Source organism: Chlorocebus sabaeus, chromosome 15, assembly GCF_047675955.1.
Source record: "Chlorocebus sabaeus isolate Y175 chromosome 15, mChlSab1.0.hap1, whole genome shotgun sequence".
Taxonomy (NCBI): domain Eukaryota; kingdom Metazoa; phylum Chordata; class Mammalia; order Primates; family Cercopithecidae; genus Chlorocebus; species Chlorocebus sabaeus.
Genome location: NC_132918.1, coordinates 80,964,886 through 80,990,034, shown reverse-complemented (window position 1 = coordinate 80,990,034; position 25,149 = coordinate 80,964,886). Strand labels below are relative to the sequence as shown.

At 39.5% G+C, this 25,149-nt stretch overlaps 1 protein-coding gene across 47 annotated transcripts in view; it reads right to left on the bottom strand.

Annotated features, from left to right (window-relative positions):
• ARPP21 (cAMP regulated phosphoprotein 21) overlaps positions 1-25,149 on the bottom strand; it is a 157,087-nt gene that overhangs the window by 45,219 nt on the left and 86,719 nt on the right. For 28 of the 47 annotated variants that reach the window (XM_038003017.2, XM_073023735.1, XM_073023728.1 and 25 more), the window contains 5 exons: positions 20,154-20,387; positions 12,163-12,347; positions 11,206-11,310; positions 9,946-10,206; positions 5,558-5,681 (listed from right to left, as the gene is read on the bottom strand). In XM_038003017.2, the coding sequence (XP_037858945.2) occupies positions 5,558-5,681; positions 9,946-10,206; positions 11,206-11,310; positions 12,163-12,347; positions 20,154-20,387 (909 nt within the window). Of the gene's footprint in view, positions 1-5,557; positions 5,682-9,945; positions 10,294-11,205; positions 11,311-12,162; positions 12,348-20,153; positions 20,388-25,149 lie in introns of those variants that run through there. The other 19 variants (XM_073023720.1, XM_073023718.1, XM_073023725.1 and 16 more) reach the window with 3 other exon arrangements.

Sequence of the window (25,149 nt, the reverse complement as noted above, 5' to 3'; positions counted from 1 at the left end):
AAGAAATAAAACTATCAGTTTTATACTTCTAAATTCAGCAACTTAGAAGAAATGGGCCAAGACCTTAATGATCACAAACTACCCAAACTAAACAAAGATGAAATATATAATCTGAATACTATAATCATAAAAAATTAACTCATAATTTAAAATCTCCAGAAACTGTCTTAAAATACAAGGTTAAAAAATGTTTCTGAAAATCTCCAGGGTCAAATGGTTTTATTGGAGAATTCTAACAAACCTTTAAAGAAGATTTAGCACCAATTTTATACGATCTCTTTCCAAAAATTGAAAGGGAAGGAACACTTTCCTATTCATTTTATGAGGGCTAGTGTTACTCTGACACTAAACCAAAATTCTTCCCCCAATTCCCATTCAAGAACACACACAGGACCTCGTAAGTTCTTCTTTTTTTTTTTTTGCCTTTAGGAATGACCAAGATTTTGGAGAGCTGAGAATGAAGCTAAGTATATTTCTTTTTAAGTCAAACTTCAAAGGAAATTTGGAATTGGAAACCATCTAAGAGAAACTCTTTTTTTTTGTTTTCTTTTCCTTTCTAATGTGTGATTTGAATGTAAATGTCTCAGCTGCTCTCTGCCATTTGTTGTTATTGACCAGCTCTACAAAGTAATATGGAACTCCAAGCTCAGCAGGGAGGCAGAAGACAAAGGCTCTGACATTTTCTGCTTTTAGGTCAACATGTGTACTTGAACAATTAACTTAATATTACCTGCCTCTATAACATGGGCATGCTGGTTTATTTCCCACATGCCAGTTTTTATACGATCATCCATATTAGCATATAAAGGCAAAACTGGTAACTATGTTTAAGGTGTTCCAATAAAATGCTTACCACATGGGCTTAAAACCAGTCATGTCTGGGGGTGCTTTTCCCTACACAGTTAACCTTGAGACCCAGGATAATTTATTTTACTTCACTGAGGAATAGTTTCACCTATCTATAAAGAAGGAACACTATATTTCCCTTGTAAACCTGTGGTAGTGATTAAACTAGCCCACTAGACATCCCAAATCAATGAGAGATGTGATAATTACCAATATTTTTTGGCCTTAAATATATTTCTTAACAAGAATAAAACTATAGCAACACAGGTACTAACTAAAAAATGTCATGATAGCTAACTACTAAAATAAACTTAAAACATTAAGGAATGAAATCTTTGTTCATCAGCACTTCATTTCAATATCTGAACATTGAGAAACTCTGTTTTCAGTTAAGATATTCTCACTTCCAAGTCTTTCAAAGATAGAATGATTTTAAAGCTACAGCCCTTTTATAAACAAGCCATAACCTGATAAATGATTTTCTTTCCTCTTTCTTTCTTTCTTCCTTTCTTTCTTTCTCTCTCTCTCTTCCTTCCTTCCGTCCCTTTTCTTTCTTTCTTTCTTTCCTTCTTTGTTTCTTTCTTTTTCCTTCCTTCCTTCCTTCCTTCCTTCCTTCCTTCCTTCCTTCCTTCCTTCCTTCCTTCCTTCCCTCCCTCCCTCCCTCCCTCCCTCCCTCTCTTCCTCCCTCCCTCCTTCCCACCCCCCGCCTCTTTCTTTCATTCCTTCGTTCTTTTTCTTTTTTGACAGGACCTTGCTCTGTCACCTAGGCTGGAGCGCAATGGCATGATCATGGCTCACTGCAGTCTCAACCTCCAAGACTCAAGCAATCCTCTCACCTCAGGACTTAAAACTCTACACAATGAATCTTTATAATGTGAACTGGACACTATACTATTGATTAAATAGGACATCTGAGTTCCCCTGAGGCAGAGGAGGGAGACATATGTTCTTCATCCTGGTGATTTTGTACTTCTCCAAGTTTCTGGGACTGCTGGAAAGTACCACCATGCCTGGCTAATGAGGCAGTGCACCTATGCTGGCAACTGCTCTTCCACACAGACTTGGGCTATCAATAATTCCCTCAGAAAGAAAACTGTCTCCCCACCATTGGAGGTATCTGATAATGCCAGAGTGGCAAGAAACAAATTCTTCTGTCGGAGATATTTATAAATGGAAGGTTTTTCTTTTTCTCACAAATGTAGCTACAAATTCCAAATATCATTTGTAATTCTACCATTTGATTTCTCTAAACTTTCTCAACATTAGTGCTCCTTTTTTTTTTTTTTTTTTTTTTTTTTTTTTTTTTTTTTTTTTTTAGATGGAGTCTTGCTCTGTTGCCCAGGCTGGATTTGGAGTGCAACGGCGTGATCTCGGCTCACTGCCACCTCTACCTCCCAGGTTCAAGCGATTCTCCTGCCTCAGCCTCCCCAAGTAGCTGGGATTACGGCACCCGCCACCACGCCCGGCTAATTTTTGTATTTTTTTTTTAGTAGAGATAGGGTTTCACCATGTTAGTCAGGCCGGTCTCGAGCTCCTGACCTCAGGTGATCCACCTGTCTCAGCCTCCCAAAGTGCTGGGATTGTAGGTGTGAGCCACCACACCTGGCCCCAACATTAGTACTCTTTATTTATAATCACCACCAACACAGGCTTCCTCTTCCACATGTTTAGAACCTTTTACCATGTGCTGATCGGATGAAGAGTACAAAATCACCAGGATAAAGAACTTATGTCTCCCTACTGTGTCACAGGGGAACTCAGGTGTCCTATTTAATCAATAGTATAGTGTCCAGTTCACTTTACAAAAATTCACTGTGTAGAGTTTTAAGTCCTAGGAAAGATGTAGTAACTGACAGAGATTGCAATTCTGGCAAAAATGTAGGAGAAGGAAGAGAGGCTTTTTACTGCAATTAAATAAGGGTTAAGAACAGTGCCAAGAAGCAAATTCAGATTAAAATCTCATTTGGCTTTAACTGACATAATTCTGTCTCACTCTAATATTTAACCACATGATACCTGAGGATGTTATGACACAATCTGGTGTCAGTATCAGATGAAGATGGAAGAGGGTCAGATCTGAAGACACACAGCTGCAGGAGACAGGAGGAAGAACAAGCCAAAACATCACTGTGGGAGGGTGACATGCTGATCGTAGCCCATAGTTTGACTTAAAGATGGAGAAGGCTTATCTTCTAGTTCCTCCAGAAAATATAACTTGTGTAGTTATCTGAAGAGGCTCTTTCCTCTATGAGATAGTCCATCCACATAGAGTTGCTCTCACAAATGACTGCCAGGTCCATTTGGAAAGTTTCTATTAGCCTCCCTAGGCTCAACAAAAGGCCTCCCAGCTGTAGGACCCAGAGTCCCTGTGCACTTTCAAAGAGCCACTGTGTGGACTGGTTACTTGGATTTTATTAGCAGAAGCGATTCTGTGTAAGGTCAGGGAACACCATCTGCTTTCCCAAATAGTGGGTACATTCATCACTGTGGTGGAAACTGTGTTGGGCTTTTTAGACCAGGTATCCAATGTGGTGGTCACAAAAACTAAGAGCCCAAAGGTCTCAGTCTGCATGTGTGTACTAATGCCATCATTTCTGGGGACAATACTGTATATGATCATTTCACTTTTCTCACCTCCTCACTCTGTACAGGTCACATTACCTGGCACTCACTTCCTTGACACCCTAGGCACTGCCTTGCTTCTCTATTGAGCTTGACGCTTCTCTAGAGTGCACTCTTCTCATTACAGGGTCATTATCTCGCCTTGGGGGTGTCATTTTTGTGGTGATGTGGGAGAATGTGACCAACCAAAGCCACCAGGTTGCCATAGAATGTAGTTGGAGCCAGTTAGGTCTCTAACTGAATGGGGGAGGGTGTTTCCACGTCCCTAAATTCTCCCATAGTGTTTTATTAAAGAGTAAAAAATGTCTCATATATTGCCTCTTGTTCTGACATCCGCTAATGAAGTTAGTGAAGAGGAGAAAAAGCATTGTAGAAGTCAGTGGGGGAGGCCTAAACTCTTTTGAAATCTAATTCTGTTGCCCAGTTATGATATTCATCCAACTTTCTCATCCCCTCCCATAGATCTAGAGTTTATGGGTTTAGTGGATTCCAGCACAGTTTGTAACTGCATTTCTTTGTATGATGACACTCTACCACAAGACTGAAATAATCTCTTTTGAAGTTGCCACACAATGGCACCAAACCTAATACAAATCATTGTAATTAGATATCTGCATCTTCTTCTTCTAAAGGCATTGGAAACCAAGAAGAAAACTTCCCCATAGCCTCTACACCAAGATGCTCAAGATGGTAAATTAACCCTTTAATTAACATTAGCATAAAATAAGATAGTCCAGAATGCAAGCAGCACATTTCTACAGCAGGTATCTAAACTGATAGCACAGTTACCACGAAAATGATAAAGATAATAACATTTTCCCCAAATCAAAGAAAATATTGCCAAGTGATTTTCTTAAAATAAATAGTTATTTGAAACCCTTTAGTGTCCTCAAAACACTGTAAAAGTCTACAGTCAATTCAGAGGTCAAATATATTCTTCCCCAAACTAATACAGTGCTGAAACAAGACAAAATCTGGCTGGAAGATACAGGTTTCTCTAATTCTTCTCCCACAGACTTTAAATAGGCCATGAGATAAACCAAAGAACATGCAGCCATCCACAATACAGGGGAATTTAATTCTTTCTCCAACCAGACAGGTTGCTAGCAGTGTCAGCATTAGTATTCTTCGGGTGTCTGTGATTGGTGCTAATCCTTGGCAAGCACTGCACTTTTTTCATAGCTTATAAAAATGGTACATATTGTGTATATATTACATACATGGATCTGTATACACTCCATATGCATAACATAGATTCAGTGTAGCAATCAGATCACGGAGCAGGCCTCTATGAGCTGCAGCAAGGAGCACGTGCTCTTTACATGACCTACTTACGGAAGGCAGAGTCTCCCCATCAGGCGGTCTTCAGCATGACAATTAGCAGTTTTTCTTGCAGTTTGGCCAGCAGGAATGACACAAACCTCTCCCTAGCACAAGTCACTCAGCCCTGTCGGGTTCCTGCTGCTCTCTGGGTAACGGCATTCCATTAGGAGTGTGACACAGTAGGGAAAGAGACCGGTTCACTGTGAGACCTGCTACTCACTCTCGTACAGTGTATCGGCCCCCCTTCCCACTGCACAGTGGCTGCCGGGCTCTAGGCAGGAGGCATGTGGCCATCAGGAAAGTGAACCATGGAGTCAGAGTTCCACTGAGACACGCTGCATTGTCACTAGCCTTCTTCTAAAGGCAGTATCTTTTAGCACGATATTGAAACAACCTAATTTGGTTCCCTACCCTTAAGAACAGGGGAAGCACTCTCTTCAAATTGAAAAGAAAAAAAAAATTAAAAGAAAGTATGAACTAGAAAGGTACGGATGTGGTTGACTTTCTGCTTTGACAGAAGAAGGATCAAAACATAATTTATGGAGGCTGTTTAGCATGCATGCCAGGGATGCTAGTCTCACATATGCTTCGCCTTCTTGCACCTACTACTTTTCCACATAGAGTCAATCAAATGCTTTGTTATCTTCTCTGGGTAGAGGAAATGCGCCGATATAAATTGCCAAGCTTGGACACTCATCCAAAGAGTACAAGATTCACCAGCAAAAATAACTGGGTTGAGAAGAAAATGGAAACAGATTCTGAGTACCTGCTTGCTGTGCTGTCTGTGGCATCTGACTTCTCTGAGCGTTGTACTGAACCGAGGCCATGGGCCGGTACTGTTGTGTGGTTGAGGTAGGGTACTGACCAGATGGATAATAATATACAGGCATCTGTGGAAGAAAGGAGGAAGAAAGCGAGAATGAGAACGTAGATAATGAGAATTTTTAAACATTAAATATGTTTTCATCTTATGATTGTGGTAGGTTGTGAAGATGGCCACCACAAACTTCTCCTATGCCTATGTGTATGGGCATGCTACTTCTCCCGTAAAGAGGCAAAATCCATTTCCCAAACCTTAAATCTGAGCTGGTTCTGTGACTTTCTTTTACCAATGCCAGGAGGCAGAAATGATGTCTGAGACTTTCAAGCCTGATCCTAAAGAAGACTTGCAGCTTCCACATCTGTAGGCACGGAACCCAGCCAAAAGACAAAGAAGTCCAGACTATTCTGCTGCAGAAAGAGGCCCTGTGGGGAACACAGGTACCCCCAATTGACTGGTTACCCTCTAGTTCCAGGCATAGGAGTGTAGCCCTAGTCAAGTCACCCCAGTCATATGGAACAGAGATGAGCCATCTGTGATAAATCCTGCTCAATTGCTGACCTAGTCGTGATCCTACAATGGTTGTTTTAAAGCAAGACTTTTGTGCTTTTTAGATGAAACGAGAGAGTGAAACAGTTATCATCAACAACAAAAAACTACATTTAAAATATTATATCTAACTTGAGTTGCTTTTCTAATGGAAACAGGGGTAAAACATGAAAACTGCTGATTTGTAGCCTAAAAGGAGCAGAGAATGCAATTATGAAATACAGCAGTCTCTCAAAGCACATTGCAGAATGATTGGTACATACCACTATTCAAAAAAGTCTGTTCAATCTAAAAGGGGAAATATGATTTAAAAAATATGGTTTATGCTACCTTCTTAACTTTCTTATGACTGAGAAGGAATGAAAGTATTCTGACTATTTAATCATGATCCAAATGAAATGTTTCCTGATCTGATAGACTTCTTTGCCTGGCTCAGTTCATTTATATTAAGGTCACTTTCTTATTAATCTTGTTAATTATTTTCCATCTCTGTGTTTCTGAGTTTGTGCCTATCATATTCTCTAAAACGACAACTGAGGTATCCCGGTAGACCGCCGACAAACATTATATACATAGAATAAAATTACAAGCCAATTATTTGAGAACTGTGATTTTCATGGTTATTTTGTTTTCTGATTTGCTCAGATCAAATAGGAAACACTTTTCTATTTCAATATTGCTGTTGAAACATATGTACCATATTTTACTGCCTGAGGATAAAGTGGGAACAAAATATAACTTAATCTGTATGAACCTGTAGCTCTGCAATTTCATGGAATCATGATGAATTGTAACTGTGGCTACATAACATATGGATATTCAAGGGCAAGAGGCTGAGTGATTCTAAAGCAATCTTGGGTCAGTATCTGGTAACTAAGTTATTGTACACATTGCTTATAGTGATTCGCTCTTACTACTTCTCTTTTTTGGTCAGGCAGCTTATAACAATAAAAAACAAATAATTCTGGAGTAATAATGGCATTTAGCCATGCTCTGGCAAATTCTGGTGCTGTTAAAGATGACTAGCAAAATGCATCAGATGCCTACCCATATTAAAAATAAGAACAACTATCATCTAATTTATTTGTCAGCATTTATGTGTTTTTTAGGAAATAGCATTTTGCTCCTTTAGAAAAGACTGAGTCTTGATTAAATGTAAGCTCATGAATGTGATAGCTATTCCTTGATCTCCTTTCTTATGTTCGATATAAAACATAAAATATCCTCAGGGATGAAGGAATTTATACTTACACATGTTTGTGATGAGCACTAATGGTTACAATAAAAGTACAACTGCATGGAAAAAATTTTAAGCTCAACTTTTGTTGTTGTTTGTTTTGTTATTGTTCTTTTTCCAGACATAGCTTCTGTGATACCTTTGCAAGCTGTGCTAGAGATTTGGCTACTTGTATCCAGCGCCACTCCAAGGTGGCGCTTTGGTCAGCTCTTAGGAATGATGATCGCCAACCGGATGAAGCAAATAAGCTCTTGGTTTATCCTTATCCTCTCTCAGAGAGGATGGAAAGAAAGCCAGGTTAATGGCAATCTTTTAAAAGATCAGTACGAAAGGTTTGAAAGGAGAGAGGTGAAGGGAGAAAAGAGTAAGAATAGCCCCAAAGGATGAAAATGTATATTTTCAACCAATCGTGTTAAAATATGGAGAATCCAAAAAATGAGTGGATTCGAAGAGAAAAGAAAGAAGAAACTATAAAAAATATGCACTTCCCTCATTTCCCTTCTTCAAATCCCTCTTTGTCTCGTCCATGTGCTTTTCACTTCACCTTTCCAGCGGGCATTTAGAAACCATACATGATGAGTCAGATGAAATTGAACTTTACATTTATTAAATAGATTCATTTTCTGCAGAAATTTAACATATTTACACATATGGTTGTGGGCTGAATCTGAACTAAGTTATTTTCATTGTTCCATAGTTGGGTAATCAGATTTTAAAATGTTTACTAAATTGAAAGTTACAATGGGTTATAGCCTATACCTTTATCTGTGATTCTTCAAAAAGAATTTCCTAAATGTCTAGACCGATTATGAACCATGGACACCTGTTTTGTCTCCCTCTCTTTCTATCTTTCATAAAACTCATTAAAGAAGGAATGAAAGTATTTCTGTCACAGACACAACAGGGGTTATGAATTGCTTTTGTTTCTGCAGCGGATTAATATTGAAATCCCTTCCGTGAAGAAAGACTTTCCTATTAAAATATTTATTTATTTATTTATTTATTCATTCATTTATTTCATTTCTTGAGATAGGGTCCTGCATTGTTTCGTAGGCTGGAGTGCGGAGACATCATCACGGCTCATTGCAGTCTTGACATCCCAGGCTCAAGCGATTCTCCCACCTCAGCCTCCTAAATTGGTGGGACCACAAGAATGTGCCACGACACTCAGCTCTACTTTTAAAATTTTTTTGCAGAGATGCAGTCTCCCTGTACTGTCCAGGCTGGTCTCAAACTCCCAGGATCAAGTAGTCCTTTTGCTTCAGCCCCCCAAAGTGCTGGAGTTAAAGGTCTGAGCCACCAAGCCTGGCTAAATTTTATTTATTTATTTATTTATTTAAAGATCTTTAATTAAACATTCTGCTTACATTTTGTTTGACAGCAGAAATTAGTAAGGACACTTAAATACTTTTTAGGCCAAAAGAGCTAAATTATTTTTTCCCAATAATTAAGTTCGAAGTTATTAATTTATTGGTAAAAGTATATATACATTAATGAAACCCTTCCTCCTGTAACTTAAACTTATTTTACGCATCTTTTAAGATCCCACTTGTGAAGAAATATTACAGAGAAGGCAACTGAAGAGGAACTATTAATTAATCACTCAAAATAAAATGAACAATTTAGTGACAATTATTTCATGGTAGAGGGTTTTGTGCGGCTTGAAAAGAAAATAATTTTTTCAAGATGTTAAGGCAGTGAAACAAATGATACGAAGGTGACACTGCACTTTAAACAGCTCTTTCCATGCAATACTTCATAATTAGGATGGAATTTTCTTGGGATCTGTGTGCCTTGAAAATGGACCAGAAAATGCCTCTGTGCATTTTATATCTTGACAGTAATCACTTCTAATATTCTGCAAGGGATGCCCAAGAGAGCACCAGAGATGTTTGGTGGTGAACAGTAACACATAATCAGTCTTTGAGAAGACAGTAAAAATCAGTGATCTGTGGTGTCTTACATGCTCAAGTCAATTAAATATGATTAATGGCTACCTGTGAGAGACGTGTGAGCTCTGCTTCCCCTTAGGGAGAGAAAAGGACCATGGATATCAGCTTACCTTCCTCCTTTATATTCATAGAAGAGCTCCTGCCTGGAGCAGCAGATTAGCCCCAGAAAATGCTTGTGAATTGATAAGAAAGGAAAGAACACAGTTTTGGAGCAGCAGCAAGAGAGTGTTGAAAGTCCCCTAGGTGCAGACCTTTCCCTTCCCCATGGCTTTTCCTTCCTGGGCAATCCCCTGAGCAGGATATCACATGGGAGAGAATGCTTTCTTATGGTCCCTGTACCAGCAGCCTGGAAAATGGGATATTCCCCTGTGGTTTTCATGGGCACTTGGATCAGTTTCATTCAACTCACTTTCTGAGCCCTATAACTTCAAACAACTGATGCATGAAAAAATACACTACTTCCTGTTGGTGAGGAATATTAATATAGACTAGAAAGGGAGGAGGAATTGAATCTGGTTATATTCTACATAGAAAGATAAAGGTCAAAATGCATGAGAAATCAGCTGTAGGTCACAGGCATGAGGAAGCACACCTACCTGTGCAGGCGGAGGCTGTTGCACAAATCCCTGTGGTGAGGCAGGGGGCTGGAGGACCTGCTGGGAGATGGGAGGGCCAGAGCCTGAAAATCCTCCTGTAGGAAGCTGCTGGCCTGTAGAAGCGATGACATAGCTGTGCTGCTGGGCCGGCTGTGGCATAAGGGAGGACGGGTAGACAGGACCTGATGGGGGTTCAGGAGTCTCCCCCGAGGACTGCCGGCTCAGGGTCATCTGGCCAAACTGTGTTGCCACGTCGTCTCGCTGCAAGTCACGGAAATGAACGAGGGAATTTGCAGGATCAGCTTGGTAATAAAAGAGGCACTCTGAGGCAGACACACAGGACATATTCTTGGAGTTGTGGGAGAGACAGGAAGTACAATTTGGAAAAAACAAAATAAAATAATTCTTCAGCCAAAACATAACAAGAGAACACAACATGACAAATCAGGTTTTAATCATCCCAAGAGTCAGAGATGGCAACAATTTTGATCCAAATATTTCTCTTGCAATGGAAACAAATTATTATTTTTCCACTGAAGGCACAGGCTCCTCAGGATGGTGTTGCACACAAGGAGGGCTTGATGTTCTGTCCCGAAGGGTCAGCTTGTCTTCCCAGCAGAAACCACAGAATTTGCCTCTCCAGAACACCCCTAAGGCAGAACCAACCACACTCATCACCCCCAGTGCTGCTGCAAAGATGGAGCCAGGACCAGTATCGCCAACAGGCTGGGTGGGATTACATGACTATATGAGGGAGTATTTGTTCACCGGCCTGATCTGAAATTTAGGAGCAATGCTCATCCTTTAATCTGTTGTTCGAAGTGACCTAGTGACTTGAGGGAAAAATGAAAGAAAATTGGGAGATTGGAATCCCAGGGACACCTACATCAGGAGCATAGGGTGATAATGGTTCCCATCCCAACACCAGCTTTGAGATCTTTCCCAAACCATCATGCAAAGTTCCTGTACCTTTCTGTTCCTGATTTCTAACTCTGAAGGCATTCAGTTCCTGCTTAGCTGGTATATTCTTAAGAGGGTACCAGACCACAGAAGCACCCAGCATGGGACAGAAAGATGACAGAAAGGAAACCATTGTTTTGCAGAGATGGGCTGTAATATTCAGAAATGAGACATTCACACATACCCCTTCACAGTCAGCCCAGGCACCCACTCAGTGTCAGCCAGTGGCACACAAAAAGGTACTAAAATCAGTGAAGATGCTCTCCTAGGGGAAAATGTCATATACACATAATACAGTACCATGGGAAAGTGCTGCGTTGGAGACACAGGCAGGAGGTGCTGGGGAGGAAAAGAGACTGCCGGATATTGCACTGACTGGGAGGAAGCCTGCAGTCCCTGGACAGACTGGGGGAAAGAAAAAATCGATCAGGTGACAGAAAAGCACTGGGGTTGAAATCTCACAAGATGTACACCACTGTCCTTCAGAGGCTGTTGAGGTTCAGTGTGCTCCAGAGGGGACAACTAGCCACCAAAGAAAAGTCAAGGTTCTGAAAGACCAGAGCCAGACATACTTGAGGGAGGCTTATTTGCACTTAGTGATTATTTCTTTAAGAAGTTACTGATGTACGTTTGATATTGTTGGTTAGATCCTCTGGGTCTGAAAATATTTCCCCAAAACAAATAAGTAATATCACAAATTTAAAATGAGTTTCACTCTGGCAGCCTACCTGAGATACTTTGGGTTTCTATGGACACATCTATGTGTCTTCCTAGCAAAGGAGGGTGGCTCCGCAACTCTCTAAGAGGAGTTTGTAGGAACAGCCAGTCCTCCTTGAAATTGACTGATTTCTGTTCTTCCCATTGATGAAGAATTCAATATTGACTCTTTGCAGATATGAGCATTTGATTTGTGATGGGAATGGGGGAGGAAGATGATGCAAAGACCTAGAGTTCAGTCTCTGACAGAGGCTTCTCCATACATTTAAAAAAGGACATTTAGACCTAAGAAAAAATCATTTATTCTCCCTACTTTCGTGCCTTCAACTTGCAAGTTACTGGATGGGGCACTCGACTCTATCTAAACTTAAGGATCCAGATAAAATCCTGTCAATCTGCAAAGAACTCTGTGCTGTCAGGTTTTATTTATGAGACTTGAGTGTAAAATATACCCTTCTCCCTGATTCAGTGCTGCTCTGAGGACTATGCAGCCTTCATCTCAGGGTACTTCCCTTCCCGGCCTTCCAATCAGCCCCTTACCTGAGAGACCAGAGGGCCTGCCATCTGTGGCTGTGGTGGCTGGACCTGCTGCTGGGGCTGCGGGGAGGGCTGCTGCTGTGGCGGCTGCTGCTGGGACTGCCCCACCATGGCGCTTCGCAGGGGCTGCTGACTGCTGGGTGGATTGTATATTGCAGGAGTTCCATCGGGATTCACAAAGGGCTGGCCTGCAATGGAATCAGAGCTTAGTCCAGGTAAGCTTCTCAATCTCTCCTATGACATAAAGAATCACTCTGTTAGACACTCAAAAAGTAACCTAAGGTAAAGGGGCAGGGCAGTGGACATGTAAGACCCTAAAACCTTCACCAGTGTGAAGGCCTTACTGTTTGTGACCCATAGCTTAAGCTAGGTGACAGTGGGAGCCCATAGCAATTTAAGAAGCGGCAAATAAATCGACAACCTTCAGGGAGCTTTGCCAAAGCTAAATGTATCTGTGGATGGAGGTACCCAGTGGAGAGGCCTGTGGAGAAGCAATCTTTACAAAGCTAGATGTTTTGCTGTGCTGCACCTCACAGCCATTAGTGAGATAACATACACTGAAGGGTAACGACTGCTTTCTAGTTACACACCTCCGGCTACATTCAGTCACAAGTTATTTACCAATACATTTATTTTGCCGCTACTAAGCCTTGTCACCAATTCAGAATCATTATCAGTTCTTCCAATAAATATACAATGTAACATAACACATCCATTCACTCATTTCTTGAAATAGACATAAGCAAGGATACCCGGGGTTTTAGATTCTAAACGTAGTACATCACAGAATAATCTTGTAATGGGAAAGCTAATATACATTCTTTTCCTTATAAAATGATGGCATGGTTTGCTATTATTAATACTGCTATTCATCATAGTATTGCTTTGTCTTCGAGGAGTATTTTGCAGTGTACAAAATAGCATCATTTGAGCCTCATTACAATTCCTGTGAGGAAGAAAGGTATCATTTCTCTGCTTTTCAGAAGAGAAAATGAAGTCCCCTTCCTGGAAAAATTATGGGAATACAAAGCTGAAAGGAGAAGAGTAAAGTGCAGTAAAGGAGGGGGTGTGGGAGTGTAAAGGAGAGAACAAACTGATTTTCCATGTGGCAAGCACAGTAACAGGCACCTTACGTGTATGATCTTAGCTCTCCTAACAACCTGCAGATGTGTATTCTCATTTCCACTTTAAAGAAAATTAGGACTCGGGGGGACCAAGCAACTTATTCAAAAATATAAAAAACAGTAAATGAGAGAACTAGAAAATGACCCTGGTCAGTAAGACTTCAAAGTCTATTCACTTTCCATTATGCCAAATAACTGCAGTGAATTATCCAATTTTACATAATGAGTACATGGAACAACTGGGTAATGATGAAAAAAAAAAGTGTCGTAACTGAAAATTATTAATCAATGAATGAGAAGTCAGATGAGGTGAAGGATGTGTTTCAAGGTAAAGTAACACCCAGTACTGACAGATAAATAATGAGAAGCATCAGAACATGGGGAAATGGATTGGCAAACTGTTCATAGAACTACTTGTGAGTCTTCTCTTCCCTTTTCAGTAAATCCTGTAACCTTATTGGAAAAGGAGCAGTAGGAATATTTGTTTACAAGTTGAAGTCACAGAAATATTCTCTAGGAATCTGAGCAAAATACCTAGAGACAATGGGACTCCCAGGATGGGGTCAATATTTCAGTGGAAGGTCCTCCTTATCGTGGCATAAGGGAGCTGGTGGAGGCAGCATGCTGAGCTCTTCCCTAGCACATATTCTAAAGCATCTCAATCCATACATTGTTCTGATACACAAGGCTTGCATGAGTATTCTTATCCAGGGTAAGAAGCGTGTGATGGCAGAGAAAAGAACAACAGCTTTATTCGTCAACAATATAAATAAAGAACAACTAAGGATCTTCAGTCACATGAGAAAAATTTGCAACAAAAGGGAGCAAGGACCAGGCATGGTGGCTCATGCCTATGATCCCAGCACTTTGGGAGGCCAAAGTGGGTAGATTATTTGAGCTCAGGAGTTCAAGACCAGCCTGGGCAACAGGGTGAAAGCCTTGTCTCTAAAAAAAAAATACAAAAAATTAGCTGGACATGGTGGTGCACACCTGTGGTTTCACAGGAGGCTGAGGTGGGAGGATCACTGGAGCCCAGGAGGGAGGTTGCAGTGAGCCAAGATCATGCCACTGCACTCCAGCCTGGGTGACAGAGTGAGACCCTGTCAAAAAAAAAAAAAAAAAAAAAAAAAAAAAAAAAGGAAGACAGGTAAAGAATTTAAAAACTGACCCAGAGAAAATGAAATGTTCTAGTGAAAAAAAGTACATATGATATTCATACAAGAACAGACTGTTATAACATGGGAACTAAGCTAATTAACTAAGCGAATATTGTAAATAAAGGAAATCAGTCACAAAAGGGCATCTACTGTGAAATCTCATTTATTACCTACAAGATCAAGGAAAACTAATCAACGGTAACAGAAGTCAGAATAGTAGTACCTCTGGGAGAGCCTGAGGAAACCGAAAGGAAGACTAGATATACTCTGGGTGTTATTCTGAGTGAAGTTTACACTAATTTTCACATATGCAAAAATTTATTAAGGTCTGGACTTCAGATGTGCATAGGTCATGCACTTCTCCTATATACTGTATAGTTCAATAAATTAAGAAAGTAAAATGGAGTAAGTTGGGGAGGGAAATGCTGAGATTGTGGTAAGGCCAAACAACATGCTCACTCGTAGAGAGCAAAAGCCTTGACTTCAGATCACTTAGGAACAGTAACCAGAGGTTAGTATTCCCCATTATTAGCACAAATTTTGACAATTAGCACAAAATATATTTGTGTGTTTGTAACAAGAAACTTTAAATGTTGCATATTCAGAAACACATCTAAATCCTGATCAGTTTCATAACCAACAATAATGTGCTGTGATGGGGAAGCAAATGTGCCAGAATTATATTTGCAAAACAGTGACAAAATCAACTGTTTGGTCTTGCTCTCTCTTTTTTTATGTTCTTCATTTTCCAGGCACTTGTTTTCCTATCACGTAGATGCATTTTATTGTTTTAAATTAATGTTCTTTTTGAAAACTAGCTCTCCTCTAGCTTCAAAACTGCAACCCATTCTCCTCCCAAATCAACCATTTGAAAAATGAATTTTAAAAGCTCAATATTAAAAAATCTATCAGCCCATTTAGTGTTCTAATGTTTAATTTTCCTGTGTTTCATTTGTCCTATATTTCAAAAAGATAAGACAAAAATTCTAGGTACTTAACTTAAAAACAAAATCACAAAGACAGGCATACAACTCCATCTGGAATTATTTCAAAATAAGTCTCATGCTGTGCACACACACACACACACACACACACACGCACACGCACACACACACATACACATGAACATGCACAATGCAAAGAAAAAGAAAGGATTTTTACTATATTTTTTTACTATATTTCTGTATGGTTTTGATTTACCCCAATGAAAACTAAGGAAGTATGAAAAACTGATCATAACTAGAATTTTAAAACATAATCCCAAAACATTCATGTGTCTTTTGATAAATTCTAGATGCTCCATTTGAAATATGATTAATATGCAGTGGGCTAGAAGAAGGAGCTGTTTCTAAATAATTGCACATAAAAAGCACTAAGGATTCACTTAAGTAGAGAGAGATGGCAGGTTCTTCTGGAAAGAGAAGGGAGTACAAAAGATTGATTTTTATGCTCGCCAAGGAGAGATGGCAAGAACTGAGAAACATGAAAGAAGATGGATGCTAGAGAACAGAACAAAGCAATTTCCTAAGGGACCCGGGATAGGTGACGATTGGTTTTCAATTCAGGCAATGACAGCCTCTCTATATTCTAGGATTTCTACCAATCCAGATGCAATTACACTGAATACAAGCAATTAGTTTGAATGACAGCTGCTGAAGACTAAAGAGGAAAAAAGGACTGGCTGGCCCTCGGCCTAGTTAGCCTAGAGGAGGTTTTCATGTCAGAAACTGCACAAGCACGCTCAGCAGGCCTTGGCATGGGTGCTGGCATAGGTGAGGAGAGTGCATTGACAGAAATAAGCCAGGGCAGAGAATGCAGAGCAGGCACAGAGAAAAGGATTAAATGCAGAATGCTCATTCCTCTCCAATATACGACATTAGGTGAAAAACTGCTCTACTATCCACATCAACATGAATAATGGGTAGTAGATATTATTTCAATAATAACGTAATTATTGAGCACCTGCACAGTGCCTAAGACCTTGCCATCAATTTCAGGAAAGCAAAAAAAAAAAAAAAAAAAAAAAAAGCAAATAAAAAATAACTAAGCATGGACCCTCCTCACACGAAGCTTCTACATGTATTGGTAACAAGGAAATGGACTAAGGGCAATTCACACAAGAAGTGAAGAAATCACATGCTCTTGGTTTCTAATACAAAAGTATTTCTGAATTTACCCTTCCGTCAAGAAGGGTAACTATTTAAAAAGAGAGAGAAGGGGTGAGAGAAAGAGATTTTCTTTTCCTAGTCTTTAGAAGGTGATAGTCAAATTATAAGGGAGCTACTGATTATGGGTAGACAAGGATTAACTTAGACCTTGCAAAGATACATTTATAAACAGAACACAAAATTCATGATTCATCTAATAGAAAAAGTGTAAGAAGTTTGGATTAATAGATGCTAGAAGTCCTGATAAAAATAAAAGTATCGAGTTATGGAAGTCCATCGGAAGCGTTTGAAAGACAACAGCTCTAAAAGGCTCCCCAAAGTGAAGTCCCTGCAAATGACATGACCTTACATAACACAGTCTTGAACTTGCACCAGATAACGGCCAAGCAAAATATCAAAATAACATATATGAACATTAACAAGTTTTTGAGGGATGCCAATGCCTGTTGGCATTTCTGGATTGCACTGAGTTGAAGTAAAATAGCCCAACAAAGCTGAGCTTTCTGCTAAAAATTTCCAAAAGGAGGCTGAGTCCAAGACAACCAGAGGAAGACCAAACCCAAGATTCCAGGCTTGCCTTGCAAGAATGAAAATGTTATACAGGGAAAACTTTGAAAAACAGCCTCTGTGACACCTCACTCATCCAGATGCCTGAAAAGCAAAGGAAGAACAGGCAAGAGGTCCTAAGTTAGAAATGAGCCTGTTGAAAGTTGAGTCTGAGGCCAGACAAAATGAAAAGTTATGGTTATATTGGGGAAACGGCAAGGGTATATGTGAGTGGGTTGATTTCAGTGTGCCAAATATTTAGTACTTAGTAAGAGCCGAGTCAATTGTGCTGACAAAGGAAGTTTCATTTTCGTTTCATTTAGTAGGCACATGATTGGCAGATACCTTAGTATTTTAAAATTATTACTTGTCTTATTCTTGTTCAAAACAGATGTTTTATCAATTATAATTTTGCACATGAACCACATTCCAAATATATGACATTAGCTGAAAAACTGCTCCGTTATCCATCCCACATATATAATGGGTAGGAGATATTCCTGCAATAATGATGTAATTATTGAGCACCGGCACAGTGCCTGAGACTTTTTATCCATTCTGGGCAAGCGACAAATAAAATAAAATAACTAAGTATGGCTCCTCTGCACAGGAGCTTGAAAGTGTGGTGGTAACAAGCAAATGAGTCCAAGAGCAGTTCAAATGAGAAGCAAAATAGTCGTATGATCTTGGTTCCTAACACCCAAGTATTTCTGTTGTGTACTTGGCAGAAAGGTACTTTAAAAAGGGTGAGAGGTGTAGTTTCTAGATTCACAGCAATGACAGAAAAAGGAGATGAGTTCTAGCCCAGAGGAGGCAAACCTTTAGTTTCAACAGTAAAAGTCATATAAGAAATTGGATAGGTAGATACATGTACACACACACACATATGTATACTAAAGATATACCTATACATATAACATGCATTATATATAATACATATATGTACATACACATACATGTGCATATTTTCAATTCACAGAATAAATATATTCTAGAAAAGAGGAAATATAATTCACCTTGCATCTCACTGCTCAAAAATAGTATACAATATATGCATAGATTTCCTTTTGGTTTAGGATATTTTAAATCTAGCATTTGTCGGATCAGAAAAATATGTATGGAGAAGCTGTTCAACAGTGTTGTTAAATCCTTTTGCTTAGTTGGGATCCTTTTACAAAAGAGATATTTTGATAACAGCTCTAAATGACTCGGTCCAATGAATAAGAATTGGGACTTGGCATCAAACAATATTCTGTTTCTTTTTTCTGTAAACAAGATTATAGATGATAATATACACATACACATGCACAACTATGCTATCATTAGAAATAATATTCCTGCATTGTACCCTAAAAATACTCTGTTGAGCTTTTACAAAACACTCTGTAATTTTGCTTAAAACAAACCACTCAAAACAAGTGGTTAAAATGTTTCTTTTCTGCAAGCCCTCTATCTCAATTAAAAGCGAAAGAATTTCAGCCAACAAAGTCAGACAGTACTTTGATTCGTGTCCAAAGTAAAGAATATGATCCTGGTCTTCTTTTAATTTTCTTTCTAGTGCTTACAGTAATCCAGATAAAATACAAGCAATCTAAAAATCCTCCTTAGAAGTATCTAATCTGAAGCTTTCAAACGGTTTTCAATAAAATGATTATGCCTTTCTTCCCTCAAGCTTATAGCATTTTCAATATGTCTCAATCAAACATCATGACTTGGGAATGTGCCATCTGTTTTATGAAAATGTGGCAATTTTTCAAGTAACTATTTTACTACAGTTCTCATGTTTCTCTGAATTTCCTAATTACTAGTAGCACTATGTTTGTGAGAAGATTGAGTCAGATCACTTTTATGAGATGCTTACCCAGTTTTGCATTTTCGAGTTTAGCTAATTGAAGAAATAGTCTGGAATGATCTAAACCAAACTTCGGATCTCTTTCAAGACAACTCCATTTATTGCCAGTCCCTAATAAAGACGTCCTAAGAAGTGACTAGTCAATGTCAAGCTTTGTAAGCCAGGGATTCTCAGCCATGGTACCACCGACATTTTGTTCCAGATAATCTTCTGCTGTGGAAGTCCGTCCTAGGCGTCGGGGGCTGTTTAGCAGCATTTCTATACTCTACCTACTGGGTGCCAATAGCAGCCCTGCTCTCCCCAGATCATGATAATCAAAATGTCTCCAGATAATGCCAAATGGCCTTGGCGACAGAGACAAAAATGCCCCAGGTTGAGAAGTTTTCCCCGCATATAAGCAGATGTTCCCAAGTTCTTTTGCTGATGTGAGAATCTCAAAGCCCTCAGTCTTTTGAAATCAATGTGGAAGTTAACTGACCCACTCAAAAAATGCAAAACTGAAGAACCAATGGCCATTCATCGTGGAAGAAACTATAATCATGAACAATTTTCTAAACCCCAACGAAATCAGTGTAAGCCTGACGTTTCTAAAATACACAAGAATTTTCTCTCTGTATTCTCTTCACCACCACTGTTTCTTATTCCTTTCATAGGAGCTGGCTGAAGTTCCAAGGTTAAAAAGCAACTTCTAGAGTTAATGGTCACTATATATCTCAATTGATACTTCAATTCCAGAAATATCCTTGGATGCAAAAACCCTTTTGACATAATACCAGCTAATTGGGGATTTAGACTGAGAAACACAAAGTTTTAATTACTATATCCCAACTCATCACACCATTTTCTCTCATCTTAGCTCTTAAGCATGCATGAGAGACACCGTAGTAAAAGAAAAAAGAAAAGTGGATGCTTCTGGAAGTATCTATATCTACAAATCACTATAAATATTGATAGGAAGATATAAATATAGAGGTATAGATACTGCTATAAATCTGCCCTTTCTAAATAAAAATGCTTCATAACAGTTTATGCAACTAGCTTTCCTGTTCAGGAATTTTCAGAATACCTGCTCACAAATTCATGAGATCAAACATAAGAACAAACTTCCGAAAGCCTTGTATCCCTGATAAAGCAGGTGGTAACTCACCTGTGTGTGGATTAAGAAGGATGCTTCCAGGCGGGATGCCTGTTGCAGCTTCAAGTGGAAGGAGGATGTAGCTGGTGCTGCTGGGAGCAACCTGGCCCCCTATTCCATTCTCTGGATAAGGCACACAGCCTGGAGAGCCAGCTGCTACGCCTGAGATGAGAGGTGTGCTCTGGAGAGGTGGATGGGTGCGGGACAGCGATCCTGAGGAGCCTGCACTGCTGGAAGACTCAGAACCTGGCATAGGGATACAATCAAGAAATCATTCAACATACAGAGATGAGAGAAAGCACCAATCTGAGTCTAACTGCTCACTTTTCTGTGACGCATTATTAAAGAATTCGAGACTCCTGCTGTAGGATGAGATTAACTAATGCCCCTCCCATATTTTGGCCTCATATTTTATTGAAATATTTGCTACATATTTTTCAGATGTGTCAATTTTTCGGGAAAAGAAGAATTAAGAATGAGAACTTTCTCTCTCAGCCTTTTCACAAACTACTAGGGTGATAAACTGGTAAAGGGTGCCCTAAAGCTCTGAACTCAGTACCTGAAAACTCCGTCGTATATCCCCAAGTAATTAGTACCATGGAAATGTCTTACTAAGCTGAAATAATATGAATAGAAAGACTGAGATGGAGGTTAAAGATACTGCACCTTAAGGAAGAGCCTTGAGAGATGAAGTTTGTGTGCATGGTTCTGAAGTACTGGTTCTCTGACACCTATACAGCTGAAGTCTGAAGGGGCCTAGTCATAAATAATCTGTTACCTTCATGTGTGAGTAGAAGACCTGGGAGCATAGTGTATAAGAGCAAACACATTTCAAAATCAAATAGGATCTCTTTTAAGGAGTGGCATGGTTTAGGAGAATGTGATTGAGTGTCAGGGAGAGACAGACGAATCAGGACTCTGACTTTTTCTAACCATCTGACCAGGGGCAACTTTAAACCATTGAATGTTATTATTTTTGTGTGTAAAGCTGAAACTTCATATATTAACGATTTAAACAAACAACCAAAAAAGACGGGCCAGGCGCGGTGGCTCACGCCTGTAATCCCAGCACTTTGGGAGGCTGAGGCGGGTGGATCACAAGGTCAGGAGATCGAGACCCGCCTGGCCAACATGGCAAAACCCCATCTCTACTAAAAACACAAAAAATTAGCCAGGCGTGGTAGCATGTGCCTGTAGTCCCAGCTACTCAGGAGGCTGAGGCAAGAGAGTCGCTTGAACCTGGGAGGCGGGGGTTGCAGTGAGCTGAGATGGTGCCACTTCACTCCAGCCCAGGTGACAGAGCAAGACTCCGTCAAAAAGAAAGAAAAAAAGAAAGAGAGAGAGAAAGAGAGAAAGAGAGAAAGAGAGAAGGAGAGAAGGAGAGAAAGAGAGAAAGAAAGAAAAGCAAGGAATAAAATGGATGGTGGGTATTATTATTAATGTAATATATTTAAGTGTTAATGATATTGTACTGAATTTTACATATTTGAAGAAGTCTTATTAATATGGCTAAAAGGTGGACCAAAGAGGGCTTGGCCTTATAATGACTGAATATCCTTTAGATGACACAGAATAGTAAAATAATTGTGATGTTTATGGATTCCAAATTTTCAAACGCATGGGTAACAGGAACAGCGTGCAGAAGCCCCTAAGGTGAATCTAACCATCTCTTCTGTCTCACCATTATGGACAAAAGTAGTAACATATCCCAATATATCCACTGGGTACTCACTGGCATTTCACTACAGCAAGAGACAAGCAGCCCTAGTATCCTTAACCACAGCTCTCCTGGGCACTAGGTATTACCCAGAGCAGCCAAGAGAAAATGCACTAAGTAAAATTTATATTACTGCAAATTCAAACTAATAGATTACTTGGGTAATATCATAGGTTGCAAGAATGTAGTACACGAAGTTGATTAAATCATCAGCCTACACCATTAATTATGTTATTAAAAATATGTTCTTATGTATCGTTAAAGTCAAAATATATAATCCATCACTAACACTATTTTCAAGATTCTAAATTATGCCCTTAAATTAAACTGGAGTTATTTTAAAATAAGTGATAGGAATATAACATGTAAGTGCAGAGAAGAGGGGCAATTGGAGAGCATGATAATTTTTAGGAGAACGATAATATTTATTGACAACTTAGTATGTGTGAGCACTTGAATAAACACTTAAATAATAACTAATACTGCCTCTACAGATAGGGAAACTGATGCATAAGGAAGTTAGGTAACTCAGGTCAGCTCATATAGCTAGATAATGGCAGAGCTGGAATTTGGTCTATGCAGACTGATCTATAGCTCAAGCTTTAACCACGACCCCACATTGCCTCTTGAAATTGTACATATGTATATACCATGACCTGTCACAAGTGTTCTCAGTTGGGCATCTTCTCTGCTTTCCCCATGACTTGCTTATTACTAACGATAGTTTTATGTCAATTCAGGATGCTCCATTGAAGTGGTTTAGAGTGCTGATGGGGCTCTGAATAAGGCATGCGGAGAAAAAGTAAAAAATGTAAAAAGAATATTGAAAATGCTAATAATAGTTTTGAGGCTGTATCACTGAAATTATGACTCTGTGGTCATATTCCCAATGCAGACTGTAGTGTGTATTTATGGACCTGCTATGTATAATTTGATGCTACGTTACACATTTGACACTAGAGTCAACAGCAACAACATAAAGAATTCAACAAAACCTCCTGTACCCAGGGATTTAATGTTATACAAACATGAGTCAGCTCATCTCCAGATTGAGGGGCTAGGCACCGAAAAATAGTTGGGGCCAAGGGAGCACGTCCTAACTCAGATTTGAACTGTAAGCTAGTGATGGCATGTGTGTGTGTGTTAGGAAGGATGGGTTGATGCAGACAGACTGAATTGTCACAATCCAATCCAAAGAGTAATTTAATTTTGGCTTTAGAAGGATGGCCATTAATCACTGATTTATAATAGTATACCCTTCCCTTACCTGGGGGAAAAGAAACAGCGTCAATAGGAGAAATGAGAAGACTATGTAAATGATTTGATTTCACAGGTGAAAGGAAGGAAACCTAAATTTGGCTTAAATTCTCTGCATGTGCAAAGATGAAAATAAAGTCAAACCTCTTCAAAAGGATGACTCAGCAATGAACATACAGCCAGGATTTAGTAACTGGCCATTCTGATTGGCTTTGAATATCAATCACCAAGGCCAGGGAGAGCCATATTCCACACATAGCCGGTGTTGTTAAAGTCTGTGATAAAACACAAAGGCTAGTAAAAGGCACAGGATTAGAAGTGTTCAAAGATTTTTTTAAAAATGAAATTGACATTTGAGAACTTTTAAGATTTAGAATGCCTGAAAGTGAAAAGTATTTCTGCTTTCCTTTTTTCAGAGGTTTAATGATAACCATGATAAATATTTATATAGTATGCCTATGTGACAAGCACTGTGCTACTTTCTCTACATGAGTTGTCTAAGCTAATTTTTACAGCAGTCTCACTTTGAAGATGAGAACTGATCTTCAGATACGTTAAATAAATTTCCCAAAACTCAGTGTGTGGTAGAATCTGCACTCAAACCCAGGCAACTTGACTCCACAGATGGCTCTCTAAGCCTATAGGTCATGTTCATCTTCTTATCATTTAAGCAAGGCCCAGATGGGGGCCAGGGCCCTGACCAAGCCTGTGCGAAGTTTTAGGAGATACTAGATGAAAATTCCACGCTACTCACAGTGGAAAGCTCAGAAACTGAAGCTGAACCCTAATGGGTAGACACAGGGAGGAGATAAAAGAAGATATCTGAGTGGCTGGGTGAGAGACTCAGGTGAACTCTCAAGAGAAAAACAGAAACTGGGAAACATGATAAAAGATAGAAAAGGAGATCACAAGGCAAAACAAAATGAAAAACCAGGAAAGGACAGGGCAGAAGGGGAAGGACATAGGCAGATTCCCTTGGAGCAGAGGAAACATTCCCATGGAGGAAGGATACTGGGTTTTAATTCCAGTTCTGCCACTTACTAGCTGTGCTTTCTTCAGGAAGTGGCTACTTTAGACCTCAACATACCCTTTTGTAAAATATAAGGTACCAGACTAAATGGTGAGCAATGGTAAGGAAGATGACCTTAATGTTCCCCTCAGCTTGACCAAACTTTTCATTGGTTTCTTCTAGGCTAGAAGCTCCTCACCTCCCTATCCTTACAGCATTTATGCCCCTTTGAGATGTAAATCTCCTAGCCTCTAGCCACTTTTACAATCCAGGAAGGTCCTTCTTAAGTACCTGGGAGCCATCCGTTTGAAATCTAATCGTCATGAAAAATAGAGCCCCTATCTCTCAATTTCTGTGGGAGGATAGGAGCCTAACTTCCACAGTACCAATTAGCAAGCACATATAGCCTAATCACATCACCCAATTTCCTCTATAATGTCCTCCAAAATTTTGCCACTAGCTCACCCCAGTGCTTGAAGACTCTCCTGCTTTTTGATTCAGTGGGGCTCAGTTCTCTCTCTAAAGAGAAAGATCATTGTCTTGATCCCTGTTGCAATAATAATGAATAAATTCTCTTTTGCCTGCAATATCTTCTGCAATTTTTCTTTTATGAGGACCACAAATCATAAAGGTTTTATTTCTGAATTATATAATTCAAGAAAATATTTCCAGATTCAGGGGATCAGTGTTCAGTAGAATAATCTAAAGCTTCCAAAATTACAAGAAGCAAGAGAATGTCCAGGATGTATTAATGTAGTAATAAAGATAAAGACAAAGAAAAGGATGTGGTAGAAACACGGGGTGTCTTGCATTGGATCAAAAAATACTCCAGGATGTAGGCAAGGAATGTGACAATAGCAGGAATAGCCCTGCATCCAGAAAACAACAAGCCAGACCACCTAAAATCATTAAAACAAACAAACAAAAAGAACATTTTATTTCTCTAGAGCAGTTGTTTTTGAAGTGTGGTTCCCAGGCAAGCAGCTCGGCATCAACTGGGAACTTGTTGGAAACGCAAATTCTCA